This window comes from Natrix helvetica (genome assembly GCF_964273705.1).
Source record: "Natrix helvetica genome assembly, chromosome: 9".
In the NCBI taxonomy this organism is placed as follows: Eukaryota; Metazoa; Chordata; class Lepidosauria; order Squamata; family Natricidae; genus Natrix; species Natrix helvetica.
In genome coordinates, this window is record NC_138560.1 from 9817476 (window position 1) to 9843726 (window position 26251).

Below are 26251 nucleotides of genomic sequence, written 5' to 3' on the forward strand. Positions count from 1 at the left end.
CCCATTGTTGTGCTACAAAGGATTGTGAAGTGCCCCTAAATACCCAGAATCAAGAACAGTCTCCAACCATGGCAACTTGACTTGTGGACTTCAACTCCCAGAATTCCTGCCAGCTTTGCTTGTTGGCTGAGGAATTCTGGGAGTTGAAGTCCACAAGTCTTAAAGTTGCCAAGGTAGGAGACCCCTGCTCTGGAACATCATATGGGACAATATACTTCCAATTTAATAGCTATTTGGGGACACAGTTCATATATTGAAATCAATCGCAAAGTCTAGCTCCAAATATTTGGAACAGGAATGAATATCTTTAAATCTTTTTTTTTGTTTAGTTAAAAAGAAACTAACTGCCAAATGATGGAGCTGTGTTTAAGCAATGATTTTAAAATGGGCAGTTTGATGTGAGAACTGGCTGACCATTCTTGGGCTCAACAACTTCAGGTTTATCCCATTAAGGAATGCTTGGGGAAATAGCATTAATCTTAATTAACATGCTACCTGAAAATCATACAAGATTATTGCTGAATGTTTTACTTCCTGGTCCATCAACATAGTTAAATGTGGCTACTGGATAATTCTTGTTCTGTTAAGGACTGGTCATCAATTTCTTTTATTAAATCTAGTTTTACTAAATCTGAAATGGCCATAATCTTCTCTCAGTGGTTCCAATCAAGAAGGTCAAAAAGCAATTAATTCCACGACCATTTCATTTGGTTTGCAGTCATCAAAATGTTGATGGTAGGTTTACCTTGCAAATGCAAAGGATTCTACCTTAGACTAAAAGCACTTCATAATCCTGAGATACAAAAGCAACACATGGTATTTGACTTAAATTAAAACTATTACTGATGTACTTGTCAAAATACTATGGAAGTGTCAAGAAATTCTGCTGGGGTTTCCTTTGAGACCAGCTGACCCAAAAAGAAAAGAAAAAGAACTGGGACACTTATCAGCAGCAAACCACCTGCCATTTCTACAGCTGCAACATATACACAAGGACAGTGCCCCTTAAATGCACAAATAATGCCAGAATCAAAGTAACTGGGCCACTGCAATGTCTGGGTAAATGAAAAAGAACCTGCCAGGCAATGTGGTTCCACAGGCAGTGAGAGATATATTTTTGCATTTCATTTCTTAGACACCTTTTGAACTCTTCTGAAGGTTGGTTGTATAAAGGAGTCACAAGCCCCCCCCCCAAAAAAAATCTGGCTATGACCCCCCCCCAAGTCTGAGAGTTGTGGCTGCACTTGTACAGTTCCCCGTTCCCCGCCTGGCTTCTGGCTCCTGCCTCCCGGAACAGACTCAGATTGGCTCTTCAGATCAAGAGAGAAGGGGTCGGCTTCTTGCCCGGCCAAGCTTCTTTTGCGTATTTCTTTTTCTTGGGCTCATTCACAACTTCGGGGTTAAAGACAGCAGGGTTGGGAGCTGGGTGCATGGCAACAGTGGAGGGGGCAACCGGAGTCAAGTCCACATCCGGGGCAAGATTAGGGTAGGGCATTGGTAACCCCCCAATGAGCGCTGTGCCGTGAATAGTGTGGGTTTGGGCGCCTGCCTCATTGTGGGTGGGAGGCAGTCCTCCATACAGTCCTCCACTGTAGGGAAAGTTCTGCATGCGACGAGTTGCAGCCTCATCCACAGTCAGGGAGCCAGAATTGTCCATTCGCTTCTTCTGTCGAGAAACAAAATACACGGAATTAAAATATGTCTCACAAAGACATTTAGCAGAATCTGAGTTTTTGTGAGGAGGTGGATCTCCAAAAGGGAGGGGGCGTATGCTACTCAGCCCAGATATTATATATGAGAGGGTGAAGACAGCCTCCCCTCCCCCCCCCGGCTCCCCACAGAGTTTACTATAGATCAAGTATGTCCAAACTTGGCAACTTTAAGACTTGTGGGCATCCATGGCTGGCTGAGGAATTCTGGGATTTGAAGCCAAACAAATCTTAAATATTGCCAGGGTTGGACACCCCTGCTGCAGATGCAAATCGGAGTCTTCAGTCTGGCAAGGTTTTTTTCTATAGGTGTGAGCAATAAGGAAGAATTAACACATGTTATTCTTGGTTTTGGGCCTGACAAATTTTTCACTTCAAAATACCAACTCATTGTTAGCAGGGTTAAAAACAGAATTAGGTCATGAATTTCAGTCCCCTGCACTTTCCATTTTTATCAAGTCAGATCTAAGCCTATTCTCTCAGTTGTATCCTGGCAGCTAAAACCTCACAGAAAACTATTTTAATTCAAAGCTGAGGATTTGGTTCTGTGTGAATCTATAAGTTAGCTAATCCTGTGTTCACTGCTGCATGGGTAGAGTTGAATTTCTGACCATTACTGAAGAAATACATCTTAATTTGAATGTCAAAGCAAGCTGTTTTCTATGAAAATGAATCCTGATTAAAACTTCTTCCTGGCTATGCAGAAAAGGAAGGGAAAATGAGGGCAATAATCTGTGTTTCTACAGTCTAGTAACAATGGTTGTTATATAAAATGGAATTGAGAAGCTTTTCATCTGGATGACTTTTATATTATATTTGTTATTTTTCACTTCGTGGAACAAAGTTGATGAACTCAATTCTTCTTCTGTTCTATTGAAACCTAATCTTATTTCTTTACATATTTCTGTCCTTGGCAAAAATTAAATATAATCCAATGGGCAACATAGTCCACTCGGAAAAATGTAATTAGGATCTGAATGCAAGTTCTAATACTGACAGTATATTTGTTCTGATTTAGTGGTAATAAGAATCAGACTGTTTTAGATTATTCCCGTATTATTTTAATAAACTAAAGAGCCATATTAGCTATATTTTTCAATTTAGTTACATACCTTCACTGGAACTACTGCAGTCTGTACCATGTTTCTGAAACGCCCAACGGAAGGGTCCACATCCTCTGCAGGAGTAAAAGCGATTGAAGTACAGCAGTTAATCATAAGTGGAATCTCAGGAGTATATTTAGCACTGAAAGAATTTAATTGTCGAAATGATGTCCTGGTGTCTGGAGGCCGTACGGGTCTGGATGGATGGCAACCGACTAAAACTCAACCCTTCCAAGACGGAGTGGCTGTGGCTTCCGGCCTCCCGGTTCAACCAGGTGCTTCCATCTCTGGCCATTGGGGGCGTCCAACTAGCCCCCATGGAACAGGTGCGCAATTTGGGCGTCCTCCTAGATGCCCGGCTGTCCATGGATGACCATGTAACAGCCGTGGCAAGGGGGGCGTTCCATCAGGTCCGCCTGATGCGCCAATTGCGCCCCTTATTGGACCGGGATGCCCTACGCACAGTCACCCATGCGCTAGTGACGTCTCGCCTGGATTACTGCAATGCTCTCTACATGGGGCTTCCCTTGAGATGCACTCGGAGACTACAGTTGGTCCAGAACGCGGCCGCGCGGGTGATTATGGGGAGGACTAGATACTCCCCTGTAACACCTCTCCTGCGCGAGCTGCACTGGCTTCCTGTGGTCTTCCGAGTGCGTTTCAAGGTTTTGATTATGATCTTTAAAGCGCTTCATGGCATAGGGCCTAGTTACATGCAGGATCGCATCCTGCCCCACACATCCCTACGACCGATTCGCTCACACAGAGAGGGACTTCTCCGGGTGCCGTCCGCCAAACAGTGTCGGGGGGCGACACCCAGGAGCAGAGCCTTCTCTGTGATGGGCCCAGCCCTGTGGAATGACCTCCCCCGTGACATCAGGATTACGTCCGATCTCCGCTCCTTCCGTGTACAGCTGAAGACCCACCTCTTTCAATTATCTGGCCTGGCTCAATCGTAATTTTTCTCTTATTCCTCCTAACTGTTTTTTAAATTGTTTTTAAACGTTAAATTTTTAATTACATATTGAGTTCTTACAATTGGGGTATTTTAATGCTAATTTTAACTGTCTATATGATGTAATTTGTTACCTCCTCCGTGTCCGTGTATGTGTATATGTGTTTGGTATGTATGTATGTCTATTTGTTTTTTATACATTTTCTATGTTTTATATGCTCCATTGTACGCCGCCCCGAGTCCTACTTGGAAAGGGAGCGGCTAATAAATTCAATTTATTATTATTATTATTATTAATCCAAGTCTTTCCAAAAGGAAAGGCATTACCATTAATTATCTTCTTTAGGAAAGTATCCTGTATATTGATACATGCTTGCATGCAAGTAACAAGGCAGGCAGCGTTCTTTAGGAACAATCTATGAGTCCACAGAGATTGGTGTCGGGGTACCCTCCAGATGTTTTGCACTATAACTGCAACTCTTGACCATGATAGCCAGAAGGGATGAGTTGTAATTCCAACCGTCAGAAGGGGACTGGGTTGCTTATTCTTGGCCCACATTACTCACCTGGATTAATGATTTCATCGTCATCGCTGAATGTTACTCTTGAGTTCTTTCGTTTTCTTTTTGGCCTCTGAATATCCAAATTCCCTTCTTCTATTGTCAATGTGGAAATCCTCTTGTTATGGGCCGTGTTGAACTCTGTCAGGTTCTAAAATGTCAAAAAGAAAGAGATTGCCATCGCAGTACAGATTAAAGGATTAACAATTTGGGGCAATGAAAACTGTGCTATAATTTCCTACTCTGTTGTGATATCTCTGGAACAGATAGAACTTTATCCTTCTGTGGAGTTTATTGGGGGGTGGGGTGGAAATCTTGGCCAAGTTTTTTGGAAGAATATTAGGGTTTAGGATATGGCAAAGCTTTAGGCGTCCATTCTGTCTCTTAAAATCTGCCACCAAAATGAAATTGTGAAAACGTCAGCCCCACTTTTTGATAGGGACTACACAGTATTTAGACCCTAATCAAGAGGAAACTTCAATAGGGTATCAGAGCGAACTTGAGCAGCCCTTGGCTTAGCCCACTAAAGAAGATAGCCCCAGCTCAAACAAACAATAAGAATCTGGTTGAAATAATTTGGTCACTACTACTATTCTCTTGCCTAGGCCCACCAATAGCAAATTTGTCACACAGAACCTTCCCTCCCCATCCTTAAGGATAGCACAGCTCTACTCAGGTACTACTGCCAAGCCACAGTTCAAGCCAAAAGGTGCCTTCATAAACTAGATATGCAACATGGGTAATGCAGGTAAAAACACTGTGCTCACATCTAACTCTGTTTCTTCCTCTGGCAGACCAAGTAAGCCCTTGAGTTCGTCGTCTTCACTGGTCATCTTCTCATCTCCTTTCACTGCCGAGGGCAATGTCTGGGGCTTTTCTCTCAAGGTGTAGGCCCGCGTGGAGGCACCAAAGGAAACCGTGGAATCAATGGGAATCTGTTGTGGCTTATGAGGCTCCAAACGAATATGGCCCAAAAACGTGCCATGTGCTAAGCATTTTAGAATAAGGAGGAGAGGAAAAGCAACAAATACTAATCATGTTACTAAAATATTACTTAAAGCACAGTCCCTTTCCTTAATTTTAGTGTGTGCCTCCCTCTTCACCAGTGCCTCGTACTATCCAGTTACTTTAGAAACACTTCCACACCCCATCAGGATGCCCTGGACATTGTTTATCAACTTACTGCTGTTCAGGTCTATAAGAAAAACTCTCTTCAAATGTTTATGGTAAACCAAAGCAGCATGGACCCGAGAGCATGACTGGTGATCTATGGTGAAGTCGCACAGGTCGGGGTTTCTTCCAAAGAGATAGTATTTCTTCTCATCGATGATCAGTTTCTGTGACAAGATATCAAAGACAAATGGGTGGATATTTGAGGGGAGGCCTGTACTTCCTTAAAAGCATGGACCTGGGTATTAAAAGGGGGAGATCCTCATTGTGCCATGAGAATAAAAAAAAGGCAACCAAAAGACTAGCAATTGAAAAATGTGTCACTCGTGGATAAAATTTTCATGTTTTAATTTTCACATTGGCTTAATCACAGGTAGCAATTTTTCATTGTATTCTAGTTAAAAAATTTTAAGGTTGGGTTATCCGCAAATATTTACAGGTTCTTAAAAATAAGTACACATAGTCCTCAGATTACAATGGCAATTGGGACTAGAATTCTCATTGCTAAGCAAGGTGGTTATAAAATGTGACATCATATGACCCCATTGCTTAATCAAGAAGAGAAGCAACTTAGAACTAAGTAGAAAGTTCCTGACAGAACAATTAATCAGTGGAACAACTTGCCTCCAGAATTGTGAATGCTCCAACACTGGAAGTTTTTAAGAAGATGTTAGATAACCATTTGTCTGAAGTGGTGTAGGGTTTCCCAGCTAAGCAGGGGGCTGGACTAGAAGACTTCCAACGTCTCTTCCAACTCTTTGTTGTTCTGGTTTGTTCGTATAAAATAATTGAATCAAACTAAAATAAACTATGAGGGAAGGATGAATGGATTGAGAGTAAAGGGAAATCTAAGAAGGGTCATAATAGGATTGGGTCCTCAAAACTGATATGTCTCCAGAACAAAAGAATACTATGTTGGGTATGGACATTTGCTTTGCAAATATAGAGAGGACCAATTTGAAACATCTGCTGGCTTCTCCGCTTACTTCTCTTGTGTCTGTCTGTGAGGGTTTCACAAATGGTGATCACATCATCATAATTTTAAGCTGGTTGTCTGCCAAGTACCTGAATTGTGATTGCATGACTGTGAGGATGTTATGACGGAGGGGTTGTAAGGTCCTATCGTTCAGCACCCTTGCAGCAAAAGTGTACAGCTGCGGAACGAGTGGACGCAACCCAAGGGCCATGTGCGTGCATGCGTGTAGTTTTTTCTTGCTTAGTGATCACAATTGGAACTGGCAACTCCATTGCTGTGCAATGTGGTCGCTAAGTGAAATATCATGTGACCATGATAGATTTATGAAACTTCTCATTTGGTTGTTAAGCAAGTTACTACAAGTTGTCAAGTGAGACATCATGTGACCGTGACTTGAGATTTTATGGATAACCTCTCCATTGACCCCACTTGCTGGAAGCCAGTTGTAAAACACGTATCGATCACATGACTGTGGGGATGTGCTAAACAGTCATAAATGTAAGGACTGGTCATACAGTTACTTTTTCAGAACTGTTGTACATTGAACAGCTGCTAAATAGGGCAGCCATTAAGCAAGGTCTATCTTTATTTGCGGATAAGACAATCCATAAATAAGTCAAACCCAATTTTTGGGATGTATTTTGAACTTAAAATTCTTGGTTTATCTGCAAGTAGATAGGGTAATTAACCAACATACAAAATTATTAATACCATGTGACACTGCTTTTCAGTATGGGACAATTTATACTTATCTAAATTAGGGGTCCGCAGCCCCTGGGCCACCGCCCACTACCATGGCCTATTCACAATCGGGCTGCGGGCCAGCACACAGGAGTGCATGCAGCTCAACTCACACAAATGACGGTCTGGTACAGTCGAGTTGTGTGTGCATGCGTGTGTGCACCAAACGGCCGCTCACACGAGTCAAGCAGCGTGCACGTGTGGCCCAGCCTGCCATTTGTGCAACCCTGTTCCCCTCTCCCGCCAAGCTGCAACAGTTGGGGACCATTGATCTAAACGACAATGGTACCTGCAGAAAAAATAAATTAACTAACAATTCAGCCACTTTACAAACAAGTATCGTAAGTAGGCAGAGTTACTTAAATTATATAAAAAGAAATGGGAAAGCAGAAAAGCTAGTAATTATTTTGCCATTCTTAAAGGCATCAACAACTGAAGACTCATTTGTGCCTCTGAGCTATAACCCAATGTGATTCTCCACACATGGAGCTTAATCACTTCATGGCTTAACTTTGATGTTGCACTTTTTAGACCCAGCCAATCACTAGTTTCACCTTTGAACTCTAAACGAGAGCGAAGGCACAGATGGCTTGGTTAGTATCAAGTGCTTAAGACGTCTGTAGAAGTAAAATAGCATCATAATTTGCAATTACACATTGACAATACATTCTTCTTAAGAAGTGTTCCGTCCCACTTTTGGGATATTTGGACAAACCAGAGTTATTAGAAAGCGCATGAGTCACTTGCTTAGTCCTTATACTGCTCCCTTCTTTCTTTCTTGTTACTCTGCAATTAAACCAGGAATGATTCAATTAATTGTAGCTTTCAATTACATCTAAATAGAGATTCTTAAAGTAGAGGCAACCAAGGTTTTCTGGTTTGGAAGAGAGACAGTATTGCAATGGAGAACAAACAATGTAAGAATGAAGTACCCAAACACCTTCTAACCAAAGACACAAATGCTGAAAATCTGAAATCTTGCAAAAACAGACTTCTGCACAAAAATAATCATTCTGGATCCAAATAGTAATCCAAATTATTAAAAACAATAAAAGATATGGGTGCACATTCACACCTAATAGTGTAAAAGCACAATTATCTTTGAATATTTGGATGCAAATAGCCACATGCGAGTCCAACAGAAAAAAATTCAGATGTCTTGCTAGAAATAGCCAAGACAATCTAAAACTAAAAAAATATATAAGATTTTAGATATTCAGTCTTTCTTTCTGCCTGTGATAAACTCTACAGCTACCCAGTACTGTATGTCACCTGGCTTGTATTCAAATTTTCTGCATCTATTTTCATACCTCAATAAGTTTGTCTCCTTTGACTACATCCAAGTGCAACCCTGGTGGAGGCTTTCCTGCCCTAGGAAACAAACACAAGAAAAATATTTTGTTTAAGAATACTTAAAAGTAGCCATTGGAACCTCTGAACTTATCAACAGATGTAAAATGACCACAAGTTGCTCTGATAGGGAGAACCTGAACTTGGGTACAAAAAAGTCAATTATGCTCAATGCTGACCCTAATGTTTAATTAAACTGAGCATACAGTTGAAATATATAACAAATTGTGAATCAATTGCTGGTTACCTGAAAAGGGGACTGAAAATTCGTTAATTTGGGCCTACAAATCATGAGGAATATGATTCCAATTGTTTGAAAACAAGTGGTGTGTCCTATGTAGGGATTTCCTGGAAGCATCTGGAAGACCAGTGAGAAACAGCATGAATCAGAATTATTACTGTGCCCTTTGGCGACCGCATCTACTTGGAGAGGTTATTTATTTATTGAATTCAGCATATACGGGAACAAATGTGTCTACAAATACAGTCTTACATATTTCTGCAATGTATAGGTTTATATGCCTGATTTAGAGAGGATGGCATGTGGCTGAGAGATAAAACTACATGACATGACTACATAAATACCTAAGATCTCCTGTTCAGATCTTGCCTCTGCTACAAAGTATTTTAACTTTTATGCTCTCAAATTTGCTACACATAAACAGTTGTGTAGCAGCTAAAACTGTTAATATATGTTAAGCTTTTTGAGCGCTTAATATTTCAAATGCTTATTGCAGTTATTTTTGGATGCAGTTACCACTACATAAAAAGACATAGTCCTTGTTGGGTCCTGTCATTAGTTAAGGTCAAAACAATGGATGTGATACAAATGATTGCTTTGGTACAATAGGGATGACTTTTTATCTTTGAAATGCCAATCTCTCTCTCTCTCTAAAAAACCTTGGTGGATCTTGTATTACAAAATCCTTGAGCATATTTGCATTTTTAAGGCACATTTTGACAGCTCTTCAATTGCTGCTTTAATGTCTCACTTTCACATTTTTTTCTGTAAAGTCTAACAAACACACAGTGAAGACTACGATAGATCTTTCCCAATATATTCCCAAGCTAAGCTATTTCAAAAGAATGAGTCTCCAAGTCCTACAATTTAGTAATTATTTAAATCACGTGACAGTTGATAGCCAAGTTGAAACTCAAACAAACTTTCCACTTGGCAACTACTTTGACCCGAGGAATACATATTTGTATACACTGTACACTTTGGTTACTACTCTGTCCATTATTCAGATTCTTACCACTGAGGCAAGATTTGTGTCCAAATATCCCAAATGAATGTCCATGCTGCCTAAGTCAATTTCCCCACCACCTCCTCATTTTGTAGGTTTATATGCAGGACTTCAGTAACATACCTAGGATGAAAGCATATTTTGATTTCTCCCAGGCTCAGAGATTTTAAAGTAAAACTTATGTCATTTGTCCATACTCAGCAGCCTACTCTCTCTCTCATTTCACAAAGACCGTTCAGTAGCCACACAGCCTGCCCTTATCCATCATATCGCGTCCTGCATTGAACTTCTTTGCCGTCCCTATTCTGAGGCACATCAATAAATAGCAAGCCCTCTGCTCAGGACCAGAGGCATCCTTTGAGGTCGAAAACATGTGTTCCGCCTAAGCTAAAAAACACTCTTTCCCTCCCTCCCATCCCAATTATTTCACATACGAAGCGCGACACTGCAACGCTCAAAGGACCAATCTTGAGGGGATTCCCTTCCAGGGACTCCTAAACCCCCCCCCGGACCCGGACCCGGTCCCCCTCTTTTAGGATGCTGCTCCGCCTCCCAAGGAAAACGCAGTCCCCCTTGCAACGGCCAAGTCGGTTTCCCCGCTCTCCAACGGCCCACGCCCCCACCCTCACCAGGTCGGGCAGTCAAAGAGTGGGAGGCTACCGCCGCCGCCACCGGCAGAGTTTGCGTTCGCCGCCATCTTGTGACTGCCCCCATTCAGCTGGGCGCAAGGCACGCCGGGAAGCTGGAAGACCTGGCGGGAGGCTTGAGATCCCGGCATGCATCGCGCCCAGGCGGGCAAGCGGGGGTGGGGGGTGGATGAGCGGGGAAAGGAGGGGGAGGGGGAGAGACAAGCCGCAGAGGATGGAGCGTATTCTGTCTTAAGCGCGAGCGCGGCGTTCGGGGGCGACGTCACAACGACGCTCCTTTCGAAGAGCGGGAACAGGAGAAGCTGTCGGGGGAGAGGGAGGCCATTTTATAGCCACGGGATTCAAGGCGGCGGGGTGCGCTTGCCTCTTGTGTGGGCCGGAGTCCGCGCTCTTTCTCCTGCAATCTGTGGTGGTGTTTTTTTTAATTGTTTTTGTTTCCTCCGGGCATTTTTTTAAAAAATGTGCAACTGTTCATTATTACATGACGGTGATGCCAGAAACGTATACGTCATAAAGCAGCCACGTGCGCGCGCTTCGCCTTTTAAAACCGCCAGCCCGTTTGAGGGGCGACGACAAGTCTCGTTCTGAGGTGTCCGCTGAGCTGAGCGACGGGCGCCTGCAAACCTCCCCTCGTTTCAAAACGACGCTATAGAGCTCTGCACACAGAACAACTAGACATAAGAATAGTTTTTTCCCTGAACGCCATCATTCTGCTAAACAAATAATTCCCCCAACGCTGTTAAAACTATTCACTAAGTCTGCATTGCTATTGCTATTCACCTTATCGTTCCTATCCCCCATCTCCTCCCACTTATGACTGCATGACTGTAACTTTGTTGCTTGTATCCTTACGATTTATATTGATTGTTTCCTAATATGATTTGATTGCTTATTTGTACCCTATGACTATCATTAAGTGTTGTGCCTTATGATTCTCGATGAATGTATTTTATTTTTATTTATGTACACTGAGAGCATTTGCACCAAATTCCTTGCATGTCCAATCACACTTGGCCAATAAAGAATTCTATTCTATTGAGCTGGATGCTGCCGAGTTAATTTTAGAGATGTTGGTCCCTTAGTCCTATAATGTTCACGCAATGGCCTTGATACTAGTAGTAGCTGCAATTTGTACAGTAGTACAAAAACTGAGCTTCAAGTATTACAAAGTCCATCCTGTGTGGTCCTACTTGGTTTGTGTATTGTGCCCTAACAATGTACAGTGTGACGCCTGGAAACAACTCTACATTATCTACACTAGTAATTAAATGTGAGGGCAGCCACTATCGGATACTTGGGTGAATTCTGAACGTTGTGTCAATTCACGATATTCACACGATAGCTACAATTTTTATTTGTCTGAAGGGTTATTACAAACAATCCAATTTTAACTCAACCCCCCCTCCTCAACTGTAATTTGAGAAGGCATAACTACCATGCACTCATGGGTTGATTTGTGTTGTATGTGCATATGTATGTGTATGTCCTGGATATTGACATCATCTCCTGGGAAACCCTGGCACAAGATCAATCGACTTGGCCCACGCTGATCCACCAAGGCTACCAGACATCTGAGGACAGAAGAAGAACCATAGCACGACAGGTGAACATTCCGCAAAGCCAGAGCTGCAAATGCTGCAACAATGGTGCACACACGTCTGCCCAATGTCGCAGAACATTTTGTGCCCATATAGGCCTTACGAGCCACCTGCAGGCACATCATGGACAGCCCACAACCTGTTAGATGCCAAGGTCCTCTTCGAACATGATGGAAGAACATCACCATGTGCATATAATATGCACATATTTCCACACTGTCTGTGCTTTGGAATTATTCTTGGCTTCTTGGCAATTGCTGAAGATAGGTTTTTCATGTCGTTTTTCAGAAGTGGTTAGTCATTCTTAGGGCTCTGAGTGAATGGCTGACACCAAGTCAACCAGCTGGTTTCTTACCTAATCAAAGGCCTAGAACCACCATTTAACACTGACACTCATTTGCACACTTGGCAAAAACAAATCCTTTGGTGAATGGACTCTCTGATCACTCTCATTGCCTTCTGACATAGATATATTTACTAATAACAAGATTTTGTAGTTGTCAATTATCAAGTATTTTCTTGTAATTCAGGCTGCCTTGAAAATGGACCACCAAGGTTATCAGAGTTGCACTGATATTTAATTCAAAGATTTAAGTTGAACTAGAACTTCAATTGTACCAGGAAAAACCACGGTATCTCCACAAATGGATTTTTCATCTTTTTATAAATGCAACCATTTTAGCATCCAGTAGTGTTCTTTTATTATCCTGCTTCTTGCTTCCACCAGTAAAAAATTATATATACCGGTAGGTAGTCCTTGAACTATGTCCACATTGAGCCCAAAATTTCTGTTCCTAAGCAAGACAGTTAAGTGAGTTTTGCCCCATTTACGATCTCTTGCCACAGTTAAGTGAATCAGTGCAGTTGTTCAGTTAATAACACTGTTGTTAAGTGAATGTGGCTTCCCCATTGATTTTGCTTGTCAGAAGGTCACAAAGGTGATCACATGACCCCGGGGCATTGCAGCCATCATAAATAGTAACCCGTTGCCAAGCATCTAAAATTTGATCATGTGACCAAGGAGATGCAACAGTCATTAGTGTGAAAAATGGTTGTAAGTCATCAGTGCTGCTGTAACTTTGAACCATCACTAAATGAATGGATGTAAGTTGAGGACTACCTGTATTTTAGATATCACTCTCAGAGAGCTATCACCAGGTAAAATCATCTAAAATACAAATTGAGTTGCATTTGGTAACAGATAGGGTAGGACACCTCACTATTACTCCAGACATAATCTTCATTGGCAATGACTTCTACAGGGAGAGTCTTGGCAGCAAACCCACAAAATGTATGCATTATAAATTCTTATTAGAACATAATGAATTTAAGATACTGTTCAGAGGCATGAAACATAATTTTTCAACTCATAACATAAAGCACCATTTGGAATGGAATAACTTTTTTTCTAACAATGCAGTCTTGGCCTTCAATTTCGAAGTCAAATATTTTCTCAACAATTAAAAGCCAATTTAATCTCTTCAGGTGATTTCTGCTAAAAAAAGAGACATGTCAAATATCTAAAAATGTTTTATTGATATTTAAATGGATGGAATGATAGTGCAAAGAAAGATGTGCAACTGAGGGCATCGTTCTTCACGCAGTTTTCACAGTTTAGTCATTTAAACATGTAAAATGTGTGAAGTAATAAATAGATGTCAGGAGAAAAACATTCACTACTTGTATACAGAATGTTAACAAGTCAACATATTAGGCTTTCCATGCCCATTTTTTTTTAAGAGTATCATTGACCCAAATAAGCTACCCAGAAATTTCACTAAAAATACAAGTTCTGAGCAGATTAAAACACCAAATCAGACATAAAATAAAAGCCATGGGTCATAAAGACACACAATAGTGAATCTTAAACTGGCATGCTTCTAATCCTTCATTGATGCAAAAGGTTTAAAGCTTCCTTTTACTATTCAGAACACTTTTCCTAAACTCCCAATTTGGAAAATGTTTTTTTAATCCAAATAGGGTACCAGTATGTCAGGATTAAACTACTTTACACATTTAAATATAAGAGGAAATCAGAACATTCTCACTATATGCAAAGAAGGACAGAAGTCATATCAGTCTCAAGTATGCTGCTAACTTCTTTCATTAAATTTTGTATTCCTTGACTGTAATATCCACAGATAGTCTAGGAAGGAAGTTGGTACTCCAAACTAGAAATCTTTTGGACAGACATATTTACCAAAATCCCAAAAAGAAAGGCATAACCTATTATCTCCATTTCAGACTCTCGATGCCAACTTTTTACTGCTATAATATTTAATGTATGTGCTAGTGGTTCAGAGTTGGGAAGAGACAGTAGATGGGCCATTTCCAATGACACCTTCATTAAAAAAGACATCTGGACATATTACTAAGCAATTGATAGTCACCACAAAAATGGAGCAGAGAGAAACAGGTCTTTAAATACGAATACTTTCAGACTAATCATTACCAAACGAGTTTCTGAAGAGAACCGGCTTGAATATGCCTCATACTAGCTATGCTGTGTTTGGGGAAATTGAGATGTTCTCTCTTCACAAGTTGAAAAACTATTCTTTGTCTGCTACATATTTTCCCCCCATCCCATTGGGCTACACTCAAAGCAGCTTCCACAAAGTATACACAATTGAAGTCAGGAATTGCTGTTTCAAACAAGTGTGGCAGTTTCCTGTAGGGGGATGCACATCTGGAACAGCTGTGTGGATCACACTGAAAATTGCTTGAGATTTTGTACTTAGGAGTTATTCCTATATGAGTCACTTATAAAAGCAGTACACATTAAAAAAGAGTTAGATCTGTAGTGTTTATGGCAATTAGCAAACTAATCTAGATGACTGATCACATCCTTCAATACTTGGGACAGGAACATTCGGGAAAACAAAACGAAGCCCTCCACAAGTTTAGTTACATAAAATAAATTAACATGGACTGTCTTCATGGTTCACTAAATCCAAGAACTAGTTATTCATGTTAGTTTTTATATTATAATTACTAATGGAAAATCAGTCTGTGTTCTATCTCACCTCAATCCCCTCATTCCTTAGGCTTGTCTCATGGCAGAAATATTAATTGCGCATCTAATTCCACAGAAATGCTTCATTTTTGTACTTGCCAAATGATTATTACCAAGATTATACAAGCTAAAGCCAAGCCAAACATTAGGATGCAGATCTTCTTGCGTGATTTCTTCTGTTTAAAAGAAAAACAAAAAAACCCACAATAGGGTATACTGCAGGGAAAGAGATATACACACTTTACACCAAGAAAAGTGGCAAGAGATGCAACATTCAGCTCCAATTTCAGAATTAAGAGTTACAGTGAAAAACCAACATAATTTTAAAAAACTTGAGTAACTGGACAGTGGAATGGATCATATAAATAACTTTTTAAAAAGTCAAAAAAAAAACCACCACAAGTTTTTAACAGTGGTTGATTCAAAACTACTATTCAGAAAATAATATTTCTGTTAGTAAGCATTTTATTCTGTGCAATGTTTGGGTATCTTATCAGCACTCGCACTGATGATGTTAGCTAGTTTGGGTAATGAAATGTCTGCAAGAAAACAACCAAGGTCAGAGCAACAAGGACCCCTCATTTCAACCTTGAGCTACATTAAAAAGTATGCCATAACTTGGAGGGTGGGAAGCCAGATTTAGCTCTCCCAAGACTGATGCATATAGGTTAAACATACAGTTGGAAAAAGATCAGAGTTGAGTCAACAGAGAGGTAGAATATAGAAGATTAGCTGCTTGTATGCCTTTCATGACTCTCAATCTGTCCTAAATCACCAACATTTAAAGGGACTGAATGGAAAGCTATATATTTCTCATCATTTTGGATCTGAAAACATTTGAAATAAGAGACAGAGAAAGACCCCACTTCTAATTCTGAAAGACTCTGGGGCTGTATAAAGATTACCTGATAATAAGCACCTCTCTGCAACTGTTCATTGGCATTTTCCACGTGGACTTCTGCATTCTCTACATTTGCTTCTATGCTATCTATAAAGAAAAAAAAAATCCACTTTAAAACAGCAACCCACAACCATCACTACTACATGATGCATTCTTCCTACAGTTAAACCTTTTTATATAGCCTTTATAAAGTTATTTCAGCATGAGATTAGCGGTGTGGCCTACCCTTTAGCTTTACTAAGGGGTAATCTACTGATTAATCATTGTTAGCTTCATTTCAGATAGGGGGCTGTCTGTCAGGCCCAAACCTAGAGATCCAAATGAGTCTAATCCTTTATATGTTTATCTCAAATAGGCAGAATCTTGCCAAATTAAAGCTATAACTTTGTAAGGTACTAGATAAATCTAATATAGTAGTTTGCAGCCAAGCAAAAACCACTATTTACTTACCAATCATGTCCCCCTGATCATGGATCATCATAGCCAAATCTTTAAAAATCTGATTCACATCCAAGATATCTGCCTGAAAGGGAAGTTTGCAAAAAAAAAATTACTCCTTTTTGTGCTTATATGTTTCTATTATTATTTCAATTATTAAGACAAATAAATATTCCTGTTGCATTTTTTTTCTAAATAACAAGCTAGTATGGCTTATTGTCTCACTGTCCATACTACACTTACAGAAAGAGGCTTTTCTTGCCCTGTATTGCTACTATTGCTGAATCTTTGGATTCACCCTCCTCATTTATTCTTTAAAATGAAATTTCATTTATGGTCATTTATCATAAGCGCTATGTCATCTTCCAGCCTTAGAAGAATACTTGGGTTTTATGTCTGGTTCACCCACCCCTTTCTACTACACCCTCCTCCTGTTTAATAACTGATTGTAAAAGTGCAACCCACATTTTCCAAAATCCTACCCTTCACCTGCTTATCTTTTAAGAAGAGACAGGAAAATATCAATGTGCTGCACTTTGCAGCATTCTTCTAATTTCCCAAACACCAATTAGAAACTTTATGAATTTATCAAACACTATCAATGTTGCACATTTTGCTCTTACTTTGAACTGTTACTAATGTGAGATTGCCTTGAAAGAAAGAAAAGTCATGTTCATATCCCAGGTCTCCAGTGACACATCTATGTATTCACAGGTACTGTGCCTGGTGCCTATCAGATTCCTTGAACCACCTAATTTTAAGTTTTTTTTAAAAAATATGAAAAACTGGCATGCTGCCATATAAAGGGCCAGCCTCAGGTTATGTCTTAATTTCCATGAATGCCTTTCTCCCTCTACTTTTTCTAATAAAAACCATAGTGCTGGGTAGCTCTAGTCTAGATCCTTAGCTTGAATTGTGTTCATTTGCCTAGAAAATAGCTTAGGTCTATAATATCCTACAGAAGGCAGAACTGAAGGAGGTGGCAGTTTGCATTAAGGTCAATGAAGGCTTTCTACCTAGGCATGTTTCTCATGGCAACCATTTTACAAATGGACAAGGGTGGCCATGCCAATCATTCTCCAAAATGTTCTCAAAATTCCAACAGTGGTCATCAGACCCAAAAGGCATGCTGTACACGACAGTATTAGATAAATATCACAGAGTGCAAATGAAGAGCACAGTGTGGCAAAAAGAGGCCTTTGACCCCTTTAATGTGTATTCTTTTTTAAAAAAAACATTGCATCTACTTAAATCTATCAGCTACTTACCTCCAATTGCCTAATGGCAGTTTCTCTCTCCTTGATTAACTCAAAGTCTTGCTCTGTTATAGCGACGTCTTCTTCCTGAGCCTGCATCTGATCCCATTCTTCATTGCTGAAGGAATTAAAAATGGACAATTCACTCTTCTTGCTGTCCCCAGGAGATCAGGAAAAGGCTATTCAAACACTTTTTAGATTCACTTATATACCGTTACATTCCTTAGCTGTGGAAAATTCTTAGTTGTATTTAATACCACTATTAGATAGAATTCTTTATTGGCTAAGTGTGATTGGACACACAAGGAATTTGTCTTTGGTGCATATGCTCTCAGTGTACATAAAAGAAAAGATATATTTAGAGCTATATTGTCGACTAATCAGGATGTCAATAAGAAAATCAGGAGTGCATAAGAGAAAGAGTACAAAGCCTGAGGAACATCCTGCTAAACAATGATTTGGCTCCAGTATCTGAATTCAACCACTATTTCTGAATAAAAGTTGTGCGTCATATGAGCAGCCTGTGATGAAGGCACATCAGATTTATCTTCCGAATTGAATGTGGATTAGGAATGTTTTTGCAACTGAAGGAACAAGGTAATAGAGATCAGAAAGCAACATTACCTGTCAAATGAGACCAACTGCTCTTCTCTGCGTTTCTCATCTCCCTGGAAAGAAACAATACTAGATCAGTCAAAAATTTACACTGGGAGGATACGATGCAGCAATTAGATCCTTTCTGGCCTAATTAACAACAGCCGTTTTTTTAAACAAATGGATCTGGCGGACATATTCAAGGCAAAATTAGTTCTTTCATTTAAAAGAGTACCAATTAACCAAGAGAGGTTGTTAATAAAAATTGAATGACAGAAATGGAATTGAACTAAACAGGAAGGGAAAAATATCTTACCAAGTCATTATGTCTGCAACAGTATGATAAGTATTCCTGGTCCCCTTTGACTCACTCAGTCTGTCTGATTTAATCTGTTGGGTGCCAGACGTGTGTGTGTGTGTGTAAAAGGAATTATGCCATCCAAGGTCACTGCTCTGAAGACTTGTAGTATTTTTTTTCTATTCATCAATACAGTCATCAGTCGGGCATCATTGGTCCCTCGCCTCAAGTAACAACTGAACTTTCATTTTCTCCATCCAAATTACATAAGGTTGGCATAGTATTGTATAACAGCTTTGCTGTGAAAGATAGCTACTGTCCTATGTATGGTTCTTGAGTTTGTTTGGAGCTTCTAACTGGAGTGCAGCTATTGGTATATCCTTAACCAAAGACTGGAACTCTCCTCCTATCTGGGATGGCCGTCCACTTCCAACAAGTGTCCAGCTTCAGGAGGGATGCCCATGGATAGTGAGGGAGGAAGATGACCACCCATTTAGCCAGCAACTGTGGCAATTAACAGGCTGACAAATGTTGCATCCAGATTGCCCTCACATCCTAGCTACTGTCCTGACAGAGATAAGGACAAGAAGATAATACTGCAGAAAGGAATTCACTTAAAAGTGCATAGCAACCACCTTCACTCATTTTTTTTTCCCAGGTGGGCATGAGAAGATATATAAAGCCAGATTTTTTTTTCAGAACTTTCCTTGTTAAGAACCACCTATAGTATGACTTTAGAATAAATAGGGTAGATGTGAAGCTGGAAAATAGGGACATAAGAACCACCAGGTTAATAAGACCCTTTGCCATCTGTTTTTCCTTTTAAACGACGAAATTATTCTTTTGTGGAATAACAACTTACAGGAAAACGAGAGCCAGCTCTTGCCCTGGCAACAGTTTCCTTTTCTTTCTCTGAGACTCTTCTCTGCACTGCTTGAAAATTATTTAAGGCTGCAGAAAAGTCATTCATTAAACGCTCCTTCTGAAGTTTCTGCTGGCGCTAGAAAAGAAAAGAATTGTCTGTGATTATTTATTTATTTATTTATTTATTTATTTATTTCTTAGATTTTTAGACCGCCCCTCTCCCAAAAAGGGACTCCCTCTCCCAAAAAGGGACTCCCAAAAAGGGACTTATAAAGGCAAATTCCCCAGCTTCAAAGAAATATTCGTATGTTATTTCTTAGCTCTTACTGGATATGTTCACAGCTTTCAACATACATGACTTTTAAGAAGAGATTGGACAATCATTTGTCCAGAATGGTATAAGGTCTACTGCTCGAGGAAGGGGTTAGACTAGAAAACCTCCAAGGTTCTTTCCAACTCTGTTATTCTGACTGATTTAGACCACATTTATCCACTGTTTTATTTTAAAGATTTTAAGGAGATTGCATGTTCACCCATGACCGGGAATTTGGAGACCTGAGAATCAATGTGAAAGGTTAGGGTGTGGGCTCAGATTAACATCCATTCCCAACGATGAAAACTTGGGGAATGACTGGTTCAGTCCCTCTCAGCCCAACCTCTTATTCCCAAGAGGGTTGCTGGGAATAAAATATTCATATTCTGATGATGCTTTGATCAACATAATAATTGCAACAATAAGAAAAGCAGAGGTCCAACACTTCCAACAAACCAGAGTGTGAAAGAGTGATTTACACCTTTCATATACTGGCAGGCACTGAAAATTCATTTGTCAACTATATGCACATACTATTAATCTCCATTATTACAGCAGATGGAATGAGAAATTATTCCGCATCACCAAAACGCTATTTATACCTTATTCACACTGAGAACTAGCATATGCAAAATATGTAAGTAAGTCTATGAATGCCTTCTGACCTCAGATCCATACCACCATGTTAAACAAGTATTGCCATTCCTGATGATTGAGTATAACATTAAGGCATGGTTCACACATCACCATGCTAATTTATAATGTTTTGCAAACTCAACCTGTCACTGCGTTGTTTGCTAGTTGAACTGAATAGTTACTGATGAGTTACTGCGCAGGTCATAGGTCCTTATCAGCAATGATGTACTGCGCAAGCTAACACATTGTCAGGGGAAATTTTACCCTGAGCTAATGAGGTCTTAGACCGATGGCTTTTCCAAACAGCATATCTTCAAGAAAGCGAAAGTAAGATCCAGTAACAAGTTCTAATTAAAACAAACTTTTAATATGAAAATAAGAAATAAGAAAATAAACAAATCTATCTAATTGTTACATTTTGGCAAGAGCAGTTTGTCGCCCACCTTCTTGGCAGACGAACAGAAGATCAAAAGGGAAGAAGTCTCTGGAATGTGTGATGTATATGAAATGTGTTAAGAAGCTTGGGCAGTGACACAACCATTGTTGTTTTAAACCATGATTAAAAAGCAACGGTGTAATCTGATCAGCAAACCTGTTCAGTTTTCTCCCAATACATGAAAACCAGATAAATCCACAAACCTGTTCTGAAGTAGATAAGGGCAATGGAAGGGAGCCTAACTCCTTCAGGTATTCATTAGTCTCTTTGGCAAGCCGGTTTGCTGTATGTTGCAACTGTTGTCTAGGAATAAACACACATTCCAGTTTTGGCAAGGTTGTGTCCTAGTTTGATTTCCTTTTAACTTTATACTGCCATCTATTTGAATGGTGATTTGAACTGGATTATTTCACTATTGACTCAAACTGTTCCCCTTTGCCCAATCCAAGATCGGTCAAACTCTGCTTTTCGAATTAAAACAACTAACTTAGATAGCCATCCTGCTTTCAAAACCCAGTCCATCGGATTCAACAGTTTGGTTTTTGTTCCGAGTTGTTTCTTCCTTGAACATTTCTCCCCTGCTTGACAATTTTTTAAAGATTGGATTCACAGTGTCTCCATTCAGTCTGACTTAAACAACACTCCATAACAAAACAAACAACCCCCCTCCCCAGAACTCCTTGTTATTCAGTGGTGAAAATAAATGCTTTGAATGTGAAAGTTATTTGAAGCTTATGTCCAAGCCTATTCTTAGAATTGCTGTAACTCCATTATGAACAGATGGAACAGGAGTTTTGCAGATTCTGCTCATAAAGCAGTGGTTTGAGAAGCTATCCCATGTCACTTTCTTTATTCTCTAGTTTCTTGCTTTCTGGCATTTAATTCTTTTTTTTTAAAATTTAGCTCTTGGGGAACAATTGGGGTATGATTTCCTTCTGGCACTTGTAACAAGGGGATTTTGTTCATTTTTTTTTTGGTGCTTAATTTCTAGAACTTGCGCATTTTAAAATCCACACAGTATTGTGAAAAATCAATTAGGATTTTCGATATCTTGTAATGCTATCATACCAAATTATCCAGTTCCTGTTCTTATCTATGCATCTGCTCTTTTTCTCTACCTTGTTCATGTTCATAAAACTGAAGCTAAGCTATCCACAAATCACCTTTTTTCTTAACCCATTTGTGTTGGAAATTATTTACAATATTAAATTATTCTAGTCTATGAATTTGTTAGACCACAAAGTTAAGGTATCCAAAGTTAACCTGAGTATCTGATTAGCCCTCAAGCCCTGCATATCTTAAAATGCTACTCAGGTCATACTTACAAGTTTTCCTGCAGCTTGGTGGAATCCTGCTTGGTTCCCAACTGATTCATCAAATTCTTTATTTGAGAAGCTGTAAAAAAAAAACATATTATCATTTGGCATGTACAAGTAATCCTCAACTTACAACTACAAATGAGCCCCAAATTTCTGTTGCTGAGCAACACATTTGTTAAGTGAATTTTACAACCTCCCTTTCCACAGTTGTTAAGTGAATCTGACTTCCCCATTGACTTTGCTTGTCAGAAGGTCGTAAAAGGGGATCACATGACTAAGAGACATTGCAACCATCATAAATAGGAGTCAGTTGCCAAGTGTATGAATTTTGATCACATGACTACGGGGATGCTGTGACAGTTGTTAAGTGTGAAAAAGGTCTTAAGTCCCTTTTTTGAGTGCCCTTGTAACTTTGAATGGTCACTAAACAAACCGTTGTAAGTTGAGAACTACCTGTATGTTCCCCACTGAGTTATGAGAAAAGGAGAGTGTGTGAATTATTTGGTGCAACACAAAGTCTATGAATAATTAAAGTGGGTTATTAAACTGAGAGACTACAGTCGTAACCCACAACAATGAAGGAAGTCATTACACTTGACTGCCTTAAAACATCAGACTGTTACTTCAAATTCTAGATTCTTATAATCCTCCCCCTGCAAACATTTTGTCAATGACTATGAAGTCATCAGAAACCAAGCTAGACTAAAAAAAGTGATTATTTTTTACTTGCAGGACACAAAGAATAAGCCAATCAGACACAGTGATCTTAAAGACATCTGGGAAGGATAGAGGGATTGAACAAATAAGTGGAATTGTTGGTTCCAAAGTAATAACTACATATCCCTCATCTGCACTGACTCTATTTATCTATCTTAGCAGCTGTTCTAGTCCCAAAACAGGTATGCAGCTGTTTTATTCCATCCCTATTGAATAACGGACCCATTCACAACAAATGTGAGCACATAAACCTGGTTAAAGTCGGAAATGAAGAGTCATCTTCTAAGATAGTTACTGATTACTGATAAGTAATATATAAATCAGGGCTCTCCAAACTTAGCAACATTAAACCTTGTGGACTTCAACTTCCAGATTTCCTCAGCCAGCCATGCTGGTTAGTCAATTTTGGGAGTTGAAGTCCACAAGTCTTAATATTGCCAAGTTTGGAGAACCCCGGTATAAAAAATTCCAGTGCTCACAACTTGTCTCAAGAAAGTTACAACAATGAGTAGATGGCTTTAGCGCACAAAGAGACCTAAATAAAATCAGACTATCAAGATGCTAATCTGGCACCATTGAATCACATGCTCAGAGGCAGCTATAATTTTCCAATTATAAATTGAGAAACCAAAACAAAAAACAATCCACTAAAACTCCTGACATTCAACAGAAGAGGGATTGTTTAGAGCTCGTGCTATTCTGGGTCCTTTTGGAGAACAGCAATTCATCTAATTCATGTTACTCTGGGCACTTTTTAGGAACAGCAATTATAGTAACATCAACATATTTCTCCCTAAGTCATGGGGAAGGCTGCTATCAAAATTACTTCATCTATTTACGACTTATTGTTTAAATACGTTGATGTGAGAAGAGGCTAAATTTAAAAAAAATGCCATCAAGGAAATGCCAGTGAGATTGCCAGTCAGTAATGACATGCACTAATATCTTTTATTACAAAACAAAAACAAAAACTCTTCCCTTATTGAAAAACGAAGTTCTGGGATTATTTTTTGGCAGATATCAACACGCCTTCTGTAAACGTTTTAAAAGTATTAATTCCAATCCTAGTCCATAATGTGGATTTCAGAAGATCTGTTGGAGATTAGATCCCCACAAAAATGAAGACATTCTCTGATGAAGAAGCCAATTATGCGACTTATAAACTTAAAATAAAAGCCCCATCCAGCTGCAGGCACTTTATAGCCTAGTTATGTTGCATACAAAGCTTCAGTCCATTGATCTCTAAAGCTGCACAAACAGGACAATACAAGCCTATGTTGATTCCTCAGCAGGCCGCAGGCTGTGCCAGTAGGAGATCATCTCTCATATTAAATGTGGGTGTGAACTGGTCTCATGGGGAAAATTAAGGACCTATTCCCTGAACATTTTTGTGGTCCCAGTTGTCAGCTACAAGCCCAAAATGAAACCAATAGGAGCTATGACTTAACTTAGATTTGCCCATTTTACTGACCACTCCTTGTAATGCTATGCAAAGTTCGGTGTAGTATTGAGTTTGTTGGCAAGAAAATGGCAAAGTCTGAATTCCAGCAGTCCCCTGGGCATGAAGCCAGCTGGAATGAGTTTATGCCAATCACTCTCTCTCAGTCCTGTCTACCTTACAGGAGTTGTTGTGGGGAGAATAGGAGGTGGGAACAGGCATATCATTACCTAAACTAGATCACATCATCACTGCTGGAAAGTAGTGTAGTCTGCTCTTAATTTATATTCTATTGGCTCAGCCTGTCAGTGCTGATGGGAGTGGTCTTGGTATAGCTGTAGTGTTTTGTTTTTTATGTTTCCTGTTAAAAATATTTGACTTGTTTAAATATTTACATCGCCACCATCTCTATCACACTAAAACTACGGACAGCTTTCTCAAATAGTCTGATCTACTGTAGAGAACAATCAGGCAAAATGGAGATAGATAACACCATTATCATCATCATCATCATCATCAGGATAGGTACTAGGAAAGAGATATACCTAAGTTCCACTTACGACTATAACCATGTTGCTTGTATCTTTAAAATTGTTTTATTTGTTTCCTACTATAATTTGATTGCTTATTAGAAACTTACGACTACCACTAAGTTTTGCATCTTACTATTCTTGATGAATATATTCTATTTTATTTTTCTTTATGTACAATGAGAGTGTATGCACCAAAGACAAATTCCTTGTGTGTCCAATCACACTTGGCCAATAAAGAATTCTATTCTATTCTATTCTATTCTATTCTATTCTATCATCATCTTTTATTCATTAAACACGAAACTCAATCAACTGAACATTTAACACCCACATCATTGACTGCCGCTGATGGTTGATATTTGTGATACGTTTTAAGTGTTCACTTTATTAATTATCATTGATTAGTATTATTCGTATTAATGAGGACAGCCTTCTAAAACGTTGCATGCAAAATAGGGATCGTGCCTAGACTCTTAGGCTTTGGAACTGCTTGCTACTAGGTTTCTGATCCCAATCCGTAAGTTCCAGTATTTAACATTTTAAACAGATAGACCCTTTCTTTAAACGTTAGGGCGATCGCGTGGATGTGACCAACGAAGACGCGTTGCAAACGCTTTAAAATCAAAGAGGTTAGCGAGACCTGGGAAAGGGGGCGGGGGGAATAGAAGAAACGGCGACGTTGCTAAAGGAGAGGTTTTTGTTTTGTTTCGGAGGGAGGGTGGGATAATCCAGGAGATGGTGGGAGTTATGTGGGTCAAAGAGGTGGAAAGCATCACTCACTGCATTGTGCCAGGCGCTGGATGTTGGTGCTGCAGGTCTGAATAATGGTGCTGAAATCTCGAGCCGGAAGCCCCCCAGGCCGGTAAGTCTCTAACTGTCCGAACGACATAGTTTATCTTTAAAGCCTCAGGGAAGGGGAGAGGAAACAAAAACAACGCCAGAAAACACAACAAGAAAACAACCCCAACCGAGAAGGAGAAAAACCTCCTATTTTATCTGTCAAACCGAGACCCTGCCGACGCCTCCGCAACTGCGCACGCGCACCAGGCAGGCCCGACCTTTTCTCTTCCACCATCCTCCTCCCCTTTCTCACGCAGGCGCACAGTAGAAACCTAAACAGGACAGCCCATCTCCGCCTTTCTCCCTTGGCCTCAGCTCGAGGAAGCGGGAGCTGGTTGGGCGAGCCGAAGGAAAGCCAAAGGGGCTGTACGCATGCGCCCTAGCCGCGAATGCTCGAAGGCTTGGTCCAACCGCCGTTATCTCAAATCGAGGCTCGGTGCCATGGCAACCGGGGGTAGCTTGGTGGCGGCGAGGGCGTTGCTGTTTAAAGGAGGCCGCGGGGGTCGTCGTGATGATGATGATGATGATTCCCCAAGAGATAACGGCGTGGCGTCGGTTCCCTCTTGTCCCTGAACCGCTTTCGGGCGTCAGTGTGGAAT

The 26251-nt window shown here is 40.0% G+C and overlaps 2 protein-coding genes across 5 annotated transcripts; both read right to left on the reverse strand.

The window, feature by feature from the left end:
* Window positions 1-114: 114 nt before the first annotated feature.
* Window positions 115-10570, reverse strand: PPP1R8 (protein phosphatase 1 regulatory subunit 8). 4 transcript variants are annotated; one of them, XM_081961887.1, is made up of 7 exons: window positions 10441-10570; window positions 8525-8585; window positions 5511-5664; window positions 5095-5315; window positions 4334-4478; window positions 2822-2886; window positions 115-1666 (listed from the first exon to the last, which is right to left on the reverse strand). In XM_081961887.1, exons 1-7 carry the CDS (start codon window positions 10506-10508, stop codon window positions 1313-1315), a joined length of 1068 nt encoding a protein of 355 aa, XP_081818013.1. In that variant the 5' UTR covers window positions 10509-10570; the 3' UTR covers window positions 115-1312. The 4 variants fall into 4 exon arrangements, with proteins under 4 accessions (XP_081818013.1, XP_081818012.1, XP_081818011.1 ...); XM_081961886.1 differs by having other exon boundaries at window positions 115-1663; window positions 5095-5357; XM_081961885.1 differs by having other exon boundaries at window positions 5095-5357.
* Window positions 10571-13571: 3001 nt separating this feature from the next.
* On the reverse strand, window positions 13572-25845 carry STX12 (syntaxin 12). Its single transcript, XM_081961894.1, has 9 exons — window positions 25593-25845; window positions 22131-22200; window positions 21009-21108; window positions 19419-19556; window positions 18289-18332; window positions 17677-17782; window positions 16421-16493; window positions 15975-16057; window positions 13572-15245 (listed from the first exon to the last, which is right to left on the reverse strand). Exons 1-9 carry the CDS (start codon window positions 25699-25701, stop codon window positions 15153-15155), a joined length of 816 nt encoding a protein of 271 aa, XP_081818020.1. The 5' UTR covers window positions 25702-25845; the 3' UTR covers window positions 13572-15152.
* Between the last annotated feature and the right edge of the window lie 406 nt (window positions 25846-26251).

Coding starts and splice junctions, on each gene's coding strand:
- PPP1R8 (XM_081961885.1), bottom strand. CDS start 10,508: ATGGCGGCGAACGCAAACTCTGCCGGTGGCGGCGGCGGTAGCCTCCCA. Junction 8,586..10,440: donor CTCTTTGACTGCCCGACCTG/GTGAGGGTGGGG, acceptor TTTGTTTCCTAG/GGCAGGAAAGCCTCCACCAG. Junction 4,479..5,094: donor AGGAAGAAACAGAGTTAGAT/GTGAGCACAGTG, acceptor TTGACATTTTAG/AACCTGACAGAGTTCAACAC.
- STX12 (XM_081961894.1), bottom strand. CDS start 25,701: ATGTCGTTCGGACAGTTAGAGACTTACCGGCCTGGGGGGCTTCCGGCT. Junction 21,109..22,130: donor ACCAAGCTGCAGGAAAACTT/GTAAGTATGACC, acceptor GTTTATTCCTAG/ACAACAGTTGCAACATACAG. Junction 16,058..16,420: donor TGATCAGGGGGACATGATTG/GTAAGTAAATAG, acceptor TTTTCTTTATAG/ATAGCATAGAAGCAAATGTA.